The sequence below is a fragment of the Patagioenas fasciata genome, chromosome 4 (assembly GCF_037038585.1).
Source record: "Patagioenas fasciata isolate bPatFas1 chromosome 4, bPatFas1.hap1, whole genome shotgun sequence".
NCBI lineage: Eukaryota > Metazoa > Chordata > Aves > Columbiformes > Columbidae > Patagioenas > Patagioenas fasciata.
The window spans coordinates 75,331,479-75,345,248 of record NC_092523.1 but is presented as its reverse complement, the minus strand read 5'-3'; the positions used below and the strand labels follow the sequence as shown (position 1 = coordinate 75,345,248).

General features: G+C 39.6%; 2 protein-coding genes across 12 annotated transcripts in view; one reads left to right on the top strand and one right to left on the bottom strand.

Moving 5' to 3' along the window:
* The window catches only part of INTS12 (integrator complex subunit 12), a 45,602-nt gene that overhangs the window by 11,541 nt on the left and 20,291 nt on the right, over nucleotides 1–13,770 (bottom strand). For 5 of the 11 annotated variants that reach the window (XR_011738919.1, XR_011738928.1, XR_011738923.1 and 2 more), the window contains 2 exons: nucleotides 6,899–13,717; nucleotides 5,828–5,982 (listed from right to left, as the gene is read on the bottom strand). The gene's annotated coding sequence lies outside the window, so the exon portion shown is untranslated. Of the gene's footprint in view, nucleotides 1–3,024; nucleotides 4,987–5,827; nucleotides 5,983–6,898; nucleotides 13,718–13,770 lie in introns of those variants that run through there. The other 6 variants (XR_011738927.1, XR_011738922.1, XR_011738926.1 and 3 more) reach the window with 6 other exon arrangements.
* Nucleotides 450–10,238, top strand: LOC136101286 (rho guanine nucleotide exchange factor 38). The gene is made up of 8 exons (XM_071808367.1): nucleotides 450–627; nucleotides 1,143–1,276; nucleotides 3,965–4,084; nucleotides 5,836–6,036; nucleotides 7,670–7,810; nucleotides 8,664–8,862; nucleotides 9,040–9,299; nucleotides 10,053–10,238. Exons 1-8 carry the CDS (start codon nucleotides 450–452, stop codon nucleotides 10,236–10,238), a joined length of 1,419 nt encoding a protein of 472 aa, XP_071664468.1.

Below are 13,770 nucleotides of genomic sequence, written 5' to 3'. Positions count from 1 at the left end.
AACTTCCTGTTATTTGTTCTTCCACCTACATGTCCCTTCCTGGGTGTTGCGGTGTGTAACTTGCACCACACGCACCCTCAGACTGAGTGGGACTGTTTCAGAGGTGATGTCTAAGCAATAGTCTGGCAGACTGCTGAAAATACAGAAAACTGAGATCTGGCGTGTGTTTCTCATTGAGGGGGTGAACGGAGGGGTTTGTTTACAACGGCCCGTGTTCCTGACAGATGTATCTTATTTTTTGACTTAAGTGGTAATTGCGTTTCTGTGACTCAGTGCAAAGCACCGCTCTGGTTTTGAAATTTTCTTGTAGTTGAAAGCTCAACTGAAGGATATAAAAGGCAGCAGCTTCAATCGCTAGACAAAAATAAGAAGTTTTTGTGTTCAGGGAGTTTATCCTTATGTGACATTGTTTTTGTATAAATTACAGAGGAAAGCCAAATCTAATGGACATGGGATCCCTGATGATCAAACCAGTACAACGGGTGATGAAATATCCCTTGTTACTCTGCGAACTCTTGAATTCAACTCCTACTTCTCACCCTGACCACAAGGCACTAGAAAATGCCCTTTTTGCTATGAAAAATATTAATGTGAACATCAACGAACTTAAAAGGAGGAAAGATTTAGGTAAGAAAAGGCACAAAAAGTTCTCTGTCTTTGTAGGTTTGGGCTGGCAATTACAAGAGAAGTTTCAACTCCAGTCATATCACTACAACAGTTTTTGGCTGGTGCTACCCAGGTTGTGTAATACTCTGGGTTTCAAGAAGGTAACAGATGCCTTGAGGTCACTTGTCCTCAGCCAGCTGTGTTATCTGACCGGTAAATCCAGAAATATGAAAATGATGAAAGAATTCATGCTATATCTATGTTTATTGTCCACAATGCAGTTGCAAACGCTGATAATAATTAAGACGCAGTGATAGCAACATTTCTTACAGACTTGCCACATTGAAGCCCTAACTTCACTCTTCCCAAGGCTAGTGTTGATAACAGGGTTTTCATCACCTCAAGCATTTTCACACAGGATTACAGCAAGTGACATCAAAGTGTCTGCTCTCAAATGGTTTCATATCTGTGTGCCCATCCCTGTAAAAAGCCCTGCAAATACAGATTATTAGTCTCACGAAATTCTCTGTCTGCAGTGCTGAAGTATAAGAGGAATGATGATGATGAAACCCTTAAAGAGAAGTTTTCCCGACTGAATATCCACTCCATTAGCAAGAAATCCAAGAGGGTCACCAGCCACCTGAAAATACTGACGGGGGGAGAACCTCAGGTACTTACTGATCCAAATGCAGATTTGCATTGACAGCTTCAGTTCTGCTGTTGCACTGGGTATTTTTTTTTTGAAACATTTTGGATATGGAGCTTGTGGTGTTGCTTTATTTTCTGCGTCATTTATAAAGTCATTTTCTGACTGTCACAGAAGACAGGAAAGATCTTTGTGACTGAAACAGAAAATAACGCAATGCTTTCTTCACCTTTTTCTTTTTTATCTGAGTTTCTCAGACTTCTGATCTGATCGCCAAGAGGAAGCGACCGGTAGGTTTGTGAAACTCAGCCTGAGATCAGCTTTTTGCCAATAGACCAGCAATAGTTATTCTTAGTGCGGAGAAAACATTCAATCCGTCTTGCTCCACGTTATAACATTCAGGTTCTGAATCCGCCAAGGAAGATGATCAATACTTCTGATTAGGAAAGGCCATGGGGTTTGCCTCATGTGTAAGGAACAGGAACCGTCAAAACTACCAGACGCAAAGAACATTGTGATAAGTCTGACGGGTGTCAGGTGGCAAAAAACCCCCCACTCCTTCATAATTTTGATGTTGTAATTCAAAACCTAGCAGGATAAACATTTTCAGGAAAGCTTAAATCTAAATCTCAAAGAAAATCAATTACAACTGACCTTGAAAATGACATGCAGTGCACCTCACCGCATTAGATGGCTGATTGTAGAAGGTCACTTGCCTTTCTACATGTGACTATAGAAGATATGTGTCTTTTTTTTCCGTTTGTTTTTTTATCAGTGGTTTCCCCCTTTCTCTGATGCAAACTACCCCCATTTTCTTTTTCTGTTCATTTATTTGAACAGTGGAAATTTTTGTATTCTGAATGGGCAAGGCTAGAAAGTCAAGAAAAACGAGGGAATCAAATTCCATTAAGAGGAGATGTGATTTTTTTTTTTTTTTTTTCTGTTGAAGCTTCTGTTTTCTGTTGTTTTGTGGGGGGGTTGTTTTGTTTGGTTTGAGAAGCATTTTAAGAACCAAGATACATCTGTTAAAGATTCAGCCCTCTCTCCTGCTTAATTAGACTAAGAAAGTTCTCAGTTCACATCTCTGAAACATGCTGTGACCACTGAAAAAGAGACTTGACATTTCTCAAATTTCTCAAGTAAAAGGTAGGCAGAAATAAACGCATTTTCAGGGCTGGTTTGTTGGGTTTTTTCAGCTAGCATTAGCAAGCCCAAGCCTATTTCCAGCTGCTAAAGGTTTCTAGCAGGTAACAGCTCCACCTGCAGCCAGCCTGGGGGAAATCTCCCCATCACCCACAAAACAGCACGATGGAAAATTATCTTACCATTTTCACTATTGTTTCCTCAAATGGAGCAACAGCGTATCGAAAATGAAGAGTTTCATTGGCACACGTGGGTGTGCTTGTAATAAAGCAACTCCCCGCTTCCACAAAAACTAAAAATTAAATCCTCTGGCATGTCGCCCTGTGCCTTTGACTTTTCTTGGATTAAAACTGGATCTTGGGAGAATTAGAGGCCAATCTGTTCTGTTTTCAAAGGGAGGAGTTCAGGGAAGGTTTGGGATTTTTTCCAAAAGTGCTCTGGGCATCTCTTTCATTAACCAGGCAGGGGGATTGGATTGGATGATCTTTCGAGGTCCCTTCCAATCCCTAACATTCCGTGATTCTGTGATTAACCAGGCTCTTTCAGGCTGCCAAAGTAACAGCACAAACATCTATTTTAGGTAAAAGATCAAACTTTTAATAAGGAAGAAAAGTTGTTCCAAAGCTTAGAGAAGACTGTGAAATCGTGCGTGAAGAACATTTCACTCTCCTCGCAACAACTACAGGTGGGTACAGGCCTTTTTGAAATCTGTGGCCACAAACCATGTCTGTAAGCGGTTTAACTCACGTATCTGCCACTGGTTAGGCAACACCACTTTATTTATAAGCAGGCCTGTCTACATCACAGTATTAAATAAACGAGCTGTGGTGTTCCTGCATTACTGAGCCCATGGTAAAGAAGTTTCGAATGCCACGCTTCTCTGCATTTTCCCCCTTACACAAGTTGTTTGCACACAGACCCATGGGTGCAGTGCAGAAAAGAAGGTGCTGTCTGGTGGCACAGTTACTTTCAGTCACTGCATGAAGCTGTCATTTGGGTCCCGCACATCTGCTGCAGTGCATCACCAGCTGCTTCCCATTAAAAATGGAACAACTGAGTTGCGGCCACGTGAATTAAAATGTCCTAAAACATATATTTTGGCTGTGAGGACTGTTTCCTTCATCCTGTTGCTAGGTTGTGTTGAGGGCTGGAATTAGATGTGCAGAGTGCTCAGGTGCTGTAAATGTCTTTGCTTTATTCCTCCTCTCTGAAGATGTGGGTTGGCTTGTAACTTGCTTGTCCCTCTTCTGGACAACTTACAACATAGTAGATGCACGAGGCCCCTCAAAGCATAAGTTTGCCCAAAACAGACAAGAAGGTTGTTTGAGAGAGCATAATTTTTTCAGCTGAACATTAACAACTTCACTCTTAAATAGTGCACATCGAAAATATACCAAGCACAGGGAAATGTTTTCATAGTAAACAATCCCACAACGGCTGGAAACTGCACAGGTATCAGACACGGAAAATAGTTCTATTTCAGTATTACTGCAGTATCTGCATGAGTGAATGCAGTATTTTAAAACAAATTGCAATAAAGTTTAATTTTGCTACCATCTTCTCATTTAGGATTCCATACATCTGGCTGCACAGAATATAATTGGGCTTCAGGAAATCTTGCAAGACAAAGATGAAGTTGATGAATGTTTGAAAAAACAGAACAACTCTGCAAATCTCTGTGAAGACCTTGTAAGTTTATGCATTATCCAGTGTTACACAACTACCTGTATGTGTGAGAAAACAGGTGTGTGTGAGGAATACTCAGGACAGAAAAGAGGGAAAAATAAATAGGAATCCATTGGGAAAGATGAGTGGGGTTTTTGGTTGAGTTTCTGTAAGAAATAAGATAAAATTCAGCGTAAGTGCACTGTGCTTTTCCTAGAAGAGCTGAAGAAAATTTCTCAAGGTAAATTCTGAAATCTTTGTGCCAAATTTGCACGTTTCACTTGAGCTTCGACCAAGAGCAGTAGATCTCTGCTTTGCTACTTCTGTTACCAACACTTCTGGTTTTAGAGTGACTTCTGTGATCTTTGTGATGCTCATGAACTATTACCTCCCGGAATCACAGATCTGTGAAAATCTCAGCTTTATTACTTTTTCAGGTAAGTTACTATCCTTCATATAAGGAAACCATGAAAAATCTGGATATAGCTCATAGGAATTAAAAAGCAGTTGCTTTCAGGGTCCAAATGAACTATAATGCCTGGCCCTACCAAGATAGACTAAAATGTCTCTTCCAAATGGGGTAGGCTGCTTCTCCAAACAGCTGCTCAAGCTGGAAAAATTCAGAGGTGGAGGTTTTCTTATACTTTCCTATGCTTGTGCTGACTAAAATGTAGCCATTTAATCCTTTCCAAACACTGAAAATAGAGTCTGCCAAGAAAAAGAAGGATCTTTGATAGACCACATCCTCCCAGATAATGACAGGGAAGTAAGATGTATTTCCTTTCCTTTGAAGTTTCTGCATTTAAGAAACTCAATAATCAGAAAGATATTTTCAATGTCATTACAATGGATGAGTGCATGAAGAGCAGAAGAGTTCCCCTCTGTCATTGCAGTGGTGAGTGTGTCCAGTCTGGATGATGCCCCATCTTCAGAAACATCCACGAAAAGTAGAAGCAATTCCACAAAAGATGAAACAGAAAACTTTTTCAGAAAAAGATTTGTAACTCCTATTGGCTCATGACCCAGCTATTCTGGGTATATATATGTTATACATGTAAATATATACATATATATATACTCACTGCACATCATCTTGGCCTTGGGAGAACAATTCTAGTGCTACAATGGATGTGTCCTCTACTGTGGTGTGTTACAGAGGGTAGAGGGACAGCTGCTCTTTTATTCTCACTTTCAGCCCAACAACTTAAATCACAAAGAATGTCCAAGAGCTTTAATATGCTGATGAGTTTCACTCACTGCAAGCCTCTGATGTATTTGAATAAGTGACTTACAAAAAATAAATTTTATTTCATGCAATATTAATCCCTTGAGACAATTAGAGACTAATGGAAAAGTCTGAGAAAGACTTTATTTTATTTTACCAGGTGTCTAATTCTGGTGGTTACTAGAGATAAAACCAACAAGCATAACGTAATTTAATCGAATCAACTGATGGTTTGTGTTTGCTTAAAAAGGAATTGAGTTACAGCTGTTTCCAGAATAAAATAAAACAAAGGGCTTTGTTAGCATTCAAGACTGCAATACTGCTATTTAATGGGACCTCATTGCCTCTAGACTGGATACGGGCATGGTCCTTCCAGTTATAGAAATCCCAGTTTTATTGGACCACTGTAGCTCATACTGGACTCCACTTGACAGCAACGCTTTGGGAAGAGTCATTAACTGATTACTTGACAGGCTACCATCAGGATTAACCTGGGTCTGAAGAACGGCATGAATAAAGTGGTAAGTAGGCCTGGTTTATACCTTTCCAGATGGCTCAGCTGGACAAGCTTGTTTTGACTCCTCTCTCAGCACTACAAGCCGTGTTTCCAGGCCCGCAGAAGCTCATCCAGAAGCGCTATGACAAGCTGTTGGACTACAACAGCTGCCTTCAGAGGTCAACAGGAGAAGAGCTGGACCTGGCGAAGAAAGAATATGAGGCTCTAAATGCACAGCTAGTGGAAGAACTTCAGGTATTCAACAGAGCGGCCAAAAAGATTGTGTTGAACTGCTTGTATTTCTTCATCACCCTCCTCAGGAATATTATGTCTGCAGCGCTTCAATCACATTCTGCTGTCGTGGTGCCTGTTCCAGTAAGTACATTAGAAACAGATGATGCAGCTCTGCCTTTACTTGTCTTTTTTCTTTCTGTGTGATTTCACTATGGTTATGTGGTGGACACACCTGTGAGCTATACTGATTTTGTTTGCTCTGCTGAGCATAGTCAGGTTTGGGGTTTTCTTTTTTCCTCGCAGGCTCAGCAAAGGTTAAGTTCTGAGCCTAATTTTTGGCAGGCTTGGACTTTTCATTGAAAATGATCCTAAAGCAGCTGTTCCAGAGATAGTAATGGCAAGAACATTACAGTAAAGCCAAAAGGAGGCAGCTGCTAGCATCCTAATCTTTGTTTCTTAGCATCTACTCAGAGTAGCTCAGAAAACACGGGAAGATGAATTCTAAGAAAGTACATTAAGACTCCTGTTACTGCTAGATCTGCAAAAGAGAGACAGGTTAGGAGATCTGATTAAATAATTCCAATCAAAAGCAAGTTGCTTTTGAAACCAAATACGCTCCAGAAGCTCCTGCAGACATCTCTAGGCCCGTAAAGAACAGCTTTATTGAGCCAAAGATACCAAAGATGCCTGAGCTACACAGAAGGGCATTAACTCCTCCAGCCCACTCTACTCTTTCTGGGCACTATGATAATTACCTGAAGATTGAAAAATTATTCTGAATTGGTATGAAAATCAGGCAGTGTTTCAGTTTTGTTGTACTTTTGCCTAGAGGAATTGAACCCCCCCTGAGGGCAATGCCTTCCACACCTCCAAATCCACTCACCTGAACTGCAGCAAGATGCTATATAGGAAACCCATTGGATTCAGGCAATTCTGGAGCGTTCCTTTCCATCAAGGCTTGAACACAGCATTTCATTGTCAGGGGCAGATGAAAAATTAAGAAAGAAAGGTCAGGATCGAAACATAGAGCTGAGCTGTTTAATGGGAAAATGAAGGCTTTTCTTGCACAAAGAAATTGCATTGTTGTAATTTGACCATTACATGTTTCGAAAGGTGTTGTATCAAGCATTGTTTTCTATGAGGTTCTGCCTACAAAATTATTTTTAAAATTTTCCTGTTTACATCAGCAAGTACATTTGGGGTTAGGCATAGACCAAAAGCACTTACTCAACACCACAGATCTTCAGCTTATCCAACTATTTTCAACCTGTTTGCAAACACAGGGCTGTAGGGTAAGCTGCTCCAAGCCTTACAGCACATTGGCCACTCCTGTAGCTCCTGAAATGCACATTTGTTTGTGAAAGCAGGTGGCTGAGTAGCCTGAGTGCAAGGCTGATCATTTTCATCACTGTTTAGAATATTTTTCAATTATTTAACTTGCAATGTTTTAAATCTAATAGCAATCACTAGAAACTTTCTTTAAGCAAGTACTGTTCTTTCCAACTCGTACCTAGCACAATGAGGGCTTTACAGAAGATAGCAATAACTTGTCAGATTTCTTGACTCCTAGCATTCAGCCCATTAAACCAAATCTGCACTCTCAAATCTCCTTACTATCTTGTTTATGAGATCTAACCCACCTTTGTGTTTGCAGCTGTCTTCCTCAAGCATCTGTGAAGTACAGAACCAGTTGATGGAGAAGGTTCAGAAGCTGAATTTTGTAAAAGAAAACAGCAGTGCAACCTTTATTGAGAGAAAATTGAGCTGGGATAAAAAGAAACCTGTCCCTTCTCCAGTGAGTACCACACATCCAAATCATGTAGGAAGCATCATCTTTTGATCACTTCTGAAACAAACCCATTTTTATGCCACCTGGAGGTTTGGGCTTGGTCTCTTCATTGGAGCTGTGAATTGGGTTGTTGGAACGGAGCTGTTCTGTTGACTGGTAACTTCTGAAGATTTTTCACTCTCTTTTCATGTTATTATCTCGAAAATACACTTGAAATTATCTCTGATTATCCTTAGGTCTTTAAGCACATGTTAAGTCTAAGGCTGTATATGTAAACTTCGATCGCTTTTCTTAAATACTCTTACAGTCTGTCTTAGTCTTCTAATTCAGAACATTTTGTTTCCCACCCTCAGCTGTGGCTGCGTGTACTAGTGTTTACACACATATACACATGTACATATACACACATATACCCCCACAGCAGAAGACTGAGAATATCCAGTTTACATGTGACTTTACGACACCTCAGCCGATTTCTGGATTTTTGTTTTGTTTTTGTTGTACTATGTATGAATTCAAAGATCATTGCTATAGAAAAACAATTAAGCAAATGACAGCTCTCATAGTGAACACAGGTACTTGGAGGGCAGCAGAAAAAGAGATGCTTCATTAGTGAAGTTCCTACATTTCTTTAAAATCTGCCCTTTGTTGTCCACCGATTAATATAGTAGTTGGACAGGTTCTTGCTGCATATGCAGAGGAGATTTGGTTACATACAGCTGTGTAAGTCACTCTTTGATGTATATGTAAAAATGTTGGGTCAGTTGCCACATGCAGCCCATGCTGGTGTTTATGCATCCGTGTTGCTTTAGAAACGGCCTCCGCATCATTCCCAATGAATGCTTTTTTTGCTTTCCAGCTCGAATCCCCACATCAAACAGAAAGCCATAGGTCCAAACTATTGTCTACGTACAGCACAGAATCGCTATACCAAGCTAAGCGCAAGTGCAACGCCACACAGGAATTCGATATTGATTTGCACGAAGGGGAACTGGTGGCTGCTGTGGAGCAGAAGGACCCCTTCGGAAGTACAAGCAGATGGCTTGTTGACACAGGGAGTAAGTTCTCCGCACAAACATCCCAATAGCAGCTTCCCTTTGGGATATTGATTTCTTGTCACTCTGGCCCCATCTGTTTGCCTCTGTCATACTGACAACTGCATAACATGGTTGGTTTTGAAATGGTTTTAGCAGTATTTTGCTGTTTATTTTCTCTCTTTTTATTCTTGTGTCTAGTCCATAAAGGGTATGTGTATTCCTCTTTCCTGAGGCCTTACAATCCAGCCAAAGCGCAGAAGGACATAGCAGAAAACGGCTTCGGTGATGACGATTTTGATAATATCAGCCTCTTTGTCTCTTCACGGCCCTCTGCTGACAGCAGCACAAGTAGTCCGGGGCACAAGAAGAGTGACAGCGGCTCATCTTTTCAATTGTGTGAAAACCCCACAACTAATGGCACAGAGACTGATGTTTTTCAGGATATGGATGATCAGCATGTAAGTATAATACACACTGTGCCTGTCTTCTTGTTTTTCCTGTTTCAGATCTAGAACTATACTGCTTATAAATTAAACGCTTTCCTTTTACACTGTAGAAGATACACTAATCTGTTAGTATGACATGGGAACTCATTATCCTCTGCTCTTTGTCTTCCTAGATAGCTACAAGGTAGGAAAACTACCAGTTAAACTGTGAGTCGCACACACCATTGCATTACCCCACACTACGTATGACACCTCAGGGTTCTCCTATGAAACAGGAACCTGCAAAATAGCTCGATTTGGGAGATTTTCCACTTACTGTTGATGAGAAAGATGTGGCAATGCTGATCAGCAAGGCACAGAACTGACCTGTATACTACATTTCAGTACAGGAGCTTTAGGAAAGGTGGTTCTCCCTGAGGAAACGTTGCTGGAAAAATCTCTGACCAGTCCAAGGCTGCTTGGTGTGACAGAAACAGGCACCTGGTGTGAGCTGAAAACCTTACTAGTGTAGTAAAGTGATGAGGATTTGGAGCTTGGTTCATTCCTCCCCCTGCAGAATTCCCTAGATCCTTCAGTTTTACTTTTTATTTTGGTCCTGGTCATTGTAGTTTGCCCAGCAATTACAGACAATGCAGTTATGCACTGGTTTGTATACATTATTACAATTTTTCTGTATGTAGAATTCACACTAATACACAACGACAGGGCATGATGTGACTACATTTCTGAATTAAGATTTTGAGGTTTGTGGCTTTCCTTTTTCAGACCTTCTATGCCGTTTACGCATTTCAAGCAAGAAATGATCAAGAACTCAGTCTTCAGGAGTACCAGAAGGTTAGGATACTTCGGTTTTCTGACCTGAGTGGCAATAAAGAATGGTGGCTAGCAGAAGCAAAAGGTCAGAAAGGATATGTACCATCTAATTATCTCGGGAAGATGACATACGCTTAGGAACACAAAGGCCCATTGAGACAGTTTTGCTGAAGCAGACAGAATAATCATCTATTGTGGTTTGTAGCAAGCAAGGTAAACTCACAAGTGATTGACAGAAGCCACAGTATCTGGTACAGCACACAGATGATATTGAGAACCTTTGTCCTCCAAAAGCCATCACCTTTTCAAGACCCGAGGGAGGAAATATTTAACAGGAAGACTGATGCTGATTAACATCTTGAAGAGGTTGCTTTTCTACTACCCCATCATTTTCTCTTTTGTCAAAGAGTCCTACATCAAAAATCAACCTACAAGTACAAGTCACAGCTAAAATTATGTTTTTCTTCTATGATACTTAGCAAATAATATTCAGGATGAAGAGAATTAGCCTCAAAAAAAGGAAAAACACAGTCTTCAGGGATTTTGTAGTTCAAGCTGAATTGTTCCTGAACCCTTATCTCAATGAACATAGAAACATCTTAAAACTTGAGCTTTTTGTTTGCCTATTTTTATCCTTGGACACTCCTGTAATGAACTTTTTTTTCCAGCAGAGATTATTGGAGTGGGAAAAGAAAAAGGGTTTCATTTTTGTAGGGAACATTTCAACTTTAAACATATCAAATTTGGTGGTAAGAGCGGCTAGTTCCAGGGAAGAAGGTATGGAAATAGGGCAAGGGGAAGAGGGGGCAGAAGAAACAGGTACTGTGAAATATAGAAGTTAGTTGTTTGGGGTTTTTTTAATTACACAACTACTTCATACAGTAGGAGACATTTTATAGCAATATGAATGCACCTCAGGTTTGAAATTCCACATACGTCTCCACACTAACTGCTTTATAGCACAAGATCAGTCTAGTGAAATGAAACCCGTGTTAAAAGACTTGGCAAATTTATTAAGATTTGCAGAGGTGGGGGCGGAGTAAGGTGAAGCAGTGCCTTTCAATGACTATTTACTGCCTGACTCCTTAGGTCAGATACAGGAATCACAGTGTCTAGTGAATAAGTTACGACTTAAGATGGATCAAAATTTCTCTTCCAGGGTGAAAAAAAAATATAAAAATAATCAATTTGCATTCTCAGTGTCTGACATTAGATTGAACAGTGAAGAATATCAATGAGATGATTTATTGTTTGCAGAATTCAGAGTCAAAAGGCCTGCATTTTGCTAAAGTATTTTTAAAATGGCCAAGGTTATTCTAACAAATTATTACAGTTCACATTGCATCCTCAATGAGCATACAAAACAAAAAATCCCAAGGAAGGATCTGAATGTCAAGTAGTACTACTTTAGGTTCACTAACTGCAGTGACCCTTAGGTCGGGCTGGTGCCCTACACTTGAGCTAGACTGAACAGCGATCTAAAAACGTATCATTACCATCATTGATAACTGAGCCTTCATTGCAATTTATTTGAACACAGTAATGCCCAGGTCCTCTAGTGATGAATGAGGACCGTCTTGTGCTAAACATCACAAAAAGGAAACAAAAAAATGACTACGCCTACAGCAGGCAGCGTAACTAAAGGTAAATGCCCGTCTGGTATTTTCTGTATTCCTGTGTAATTGCTCATTAGCAACTGACCATTAAAATTACAATGCTACTAGAATTAGGGGCACGGGCGGGTTTTGCTGGCCAAGGGTATACAGAATTTGTTCTAAAGCTTTTGTGTAAGTTTCTACTTCCTATAGTCAAAGTACAGGGTATGACAATGAAATTATTCAAAACCCTTACCAAGATGTAATAGGAAATTACCTGTCAGCAAAGAAAAGACGAGAAAAGCTAGGGCAGTCAATGCAAAAAATAGTTTTGCTACACTAATGAACCTAGTTTCTTTTTCTTTAGTGTCCCACATTTTCATATGATTTTCTTAAAAAGGTAATGAAAGTTCTCAGTCTGCCTTGGAAGATTAATGCAGTAGATCACAGAGCTGAGAACCTGAAATTTGTTCTGGATTAAATCATATGATAGAGAAACTTTTCCAGTTCTCCGAGATTGGCATCCAGAAACTGGTATGTGAAACTCTGTGAGCCACTGCAATCCAATAAGCAGTAATAATAGATAGTGCGTTATTTTGCCTAACTGTACATCACCTCATGCACTTAAACCTTGCTGTTTCCATAGCAAGTGAAAAAGGTTTCCATCCATTTTATTGCTGGATGTAGCCATTTTTACAGAAAACTTTGCCTTTAGTTAAATGAAGAAAATAAAGCTTTGGAAATGGACTATCAGAATAATAGACTGAAAGACTGCAATTCATTCTACCCTACTAAGTTAGCACTGCTTTGGCTTTAATATTTTAAGATTATGGGGAAGATGCACACAAGAAGCTTTTCTCTTATAATTTAGAGCATTTTATTTGGAGATGATCTACATTTTGCCATACCTGAAACAGTTTTAGAAATGACTGAATTGTACTTAATAGGCTTAATGCAGTCATTTAAGCACAATGATGAAGTTTTGTATTTCAGACAGTAGAAATTAACTAAGGGCAAGAGTCAGGAAAAAAAAGAGCTTTCTGAAGTCTTAGTTCTGAGAACTTGGCTTTGAGTCACTGGGAGAGCTCTGATTTTGAGTGTTAGTACATTGCCCATGAAAAATCAGGCTCTGTGAATGTGTCTCTAAGTGCAATCATATGCTGTTCTCCAAAATATTCACTAGGTATCCTGAAGTAACACAAATGAAGGATGAAATCTACTGGAGTTGGTCACCTAAATTCCATTGAACTTCTGTGGGATTTGGGAACTTCTGGTAGGCCATATGAAATCACAGTGTATAGCTAGGACCTATAATAATTTTTATATTACGGGATAATTTATATTACTTTATTACATCCTTGCAACTTGGGATCCATGAAAAGTACTTTATGAGGTACCCAGGTGGATTGGTTTGCTTCCTTTCAGAGATCCAAAGTTTTAGCTGCTATCATTTGATATTACAGATGCATTGCAAACGTTTTCTTGTAAATAGATGAATGCAAACTACAGTTGCAGAAAATTAAGAGATGCTCTTTGAATCTAAAGCCTTCCTACATTAAAGAAATTTAGACCAATTCATATTAGACTTGCTCAGACATATTTTTAAAATAGTGCTTTAAATATTAGAAACTGAGCTATGTTGGGTCTCCAGAAATTCCCAAGAATATGCAATGTTTCTGCAACTGTTTCTTTAATGTAGAGAAGGTTACACTTTTCTAAGAGTTTTTCTTATTCTAATTAATGACAAAATTAATTTATTTTGAAGCAGGGACAGGCCGTGGTTTAATGGAATGATCTTGCATTTATTCGAATGTGCGTTTTACTTACTTGAACCATTGTGACAACAAAAACGTGCAAGTACTTCTGAGATTGGGTCCACACAGAATGAAGAATTATTCCTTCCTGACTTGTCATCTTCGGAAGCTTCACTGAGTAATTACCTCCTTCAAAGACTAAAGTATACTTCTGCTGTCATTTTAGGATAGCTTGCAAAAATGCAGATAAGTGAAGCAAACCTAACACCTGCAATGGGAAACACAGCCATGACAATCCTTGTGCCTGTAGATCTATTACTG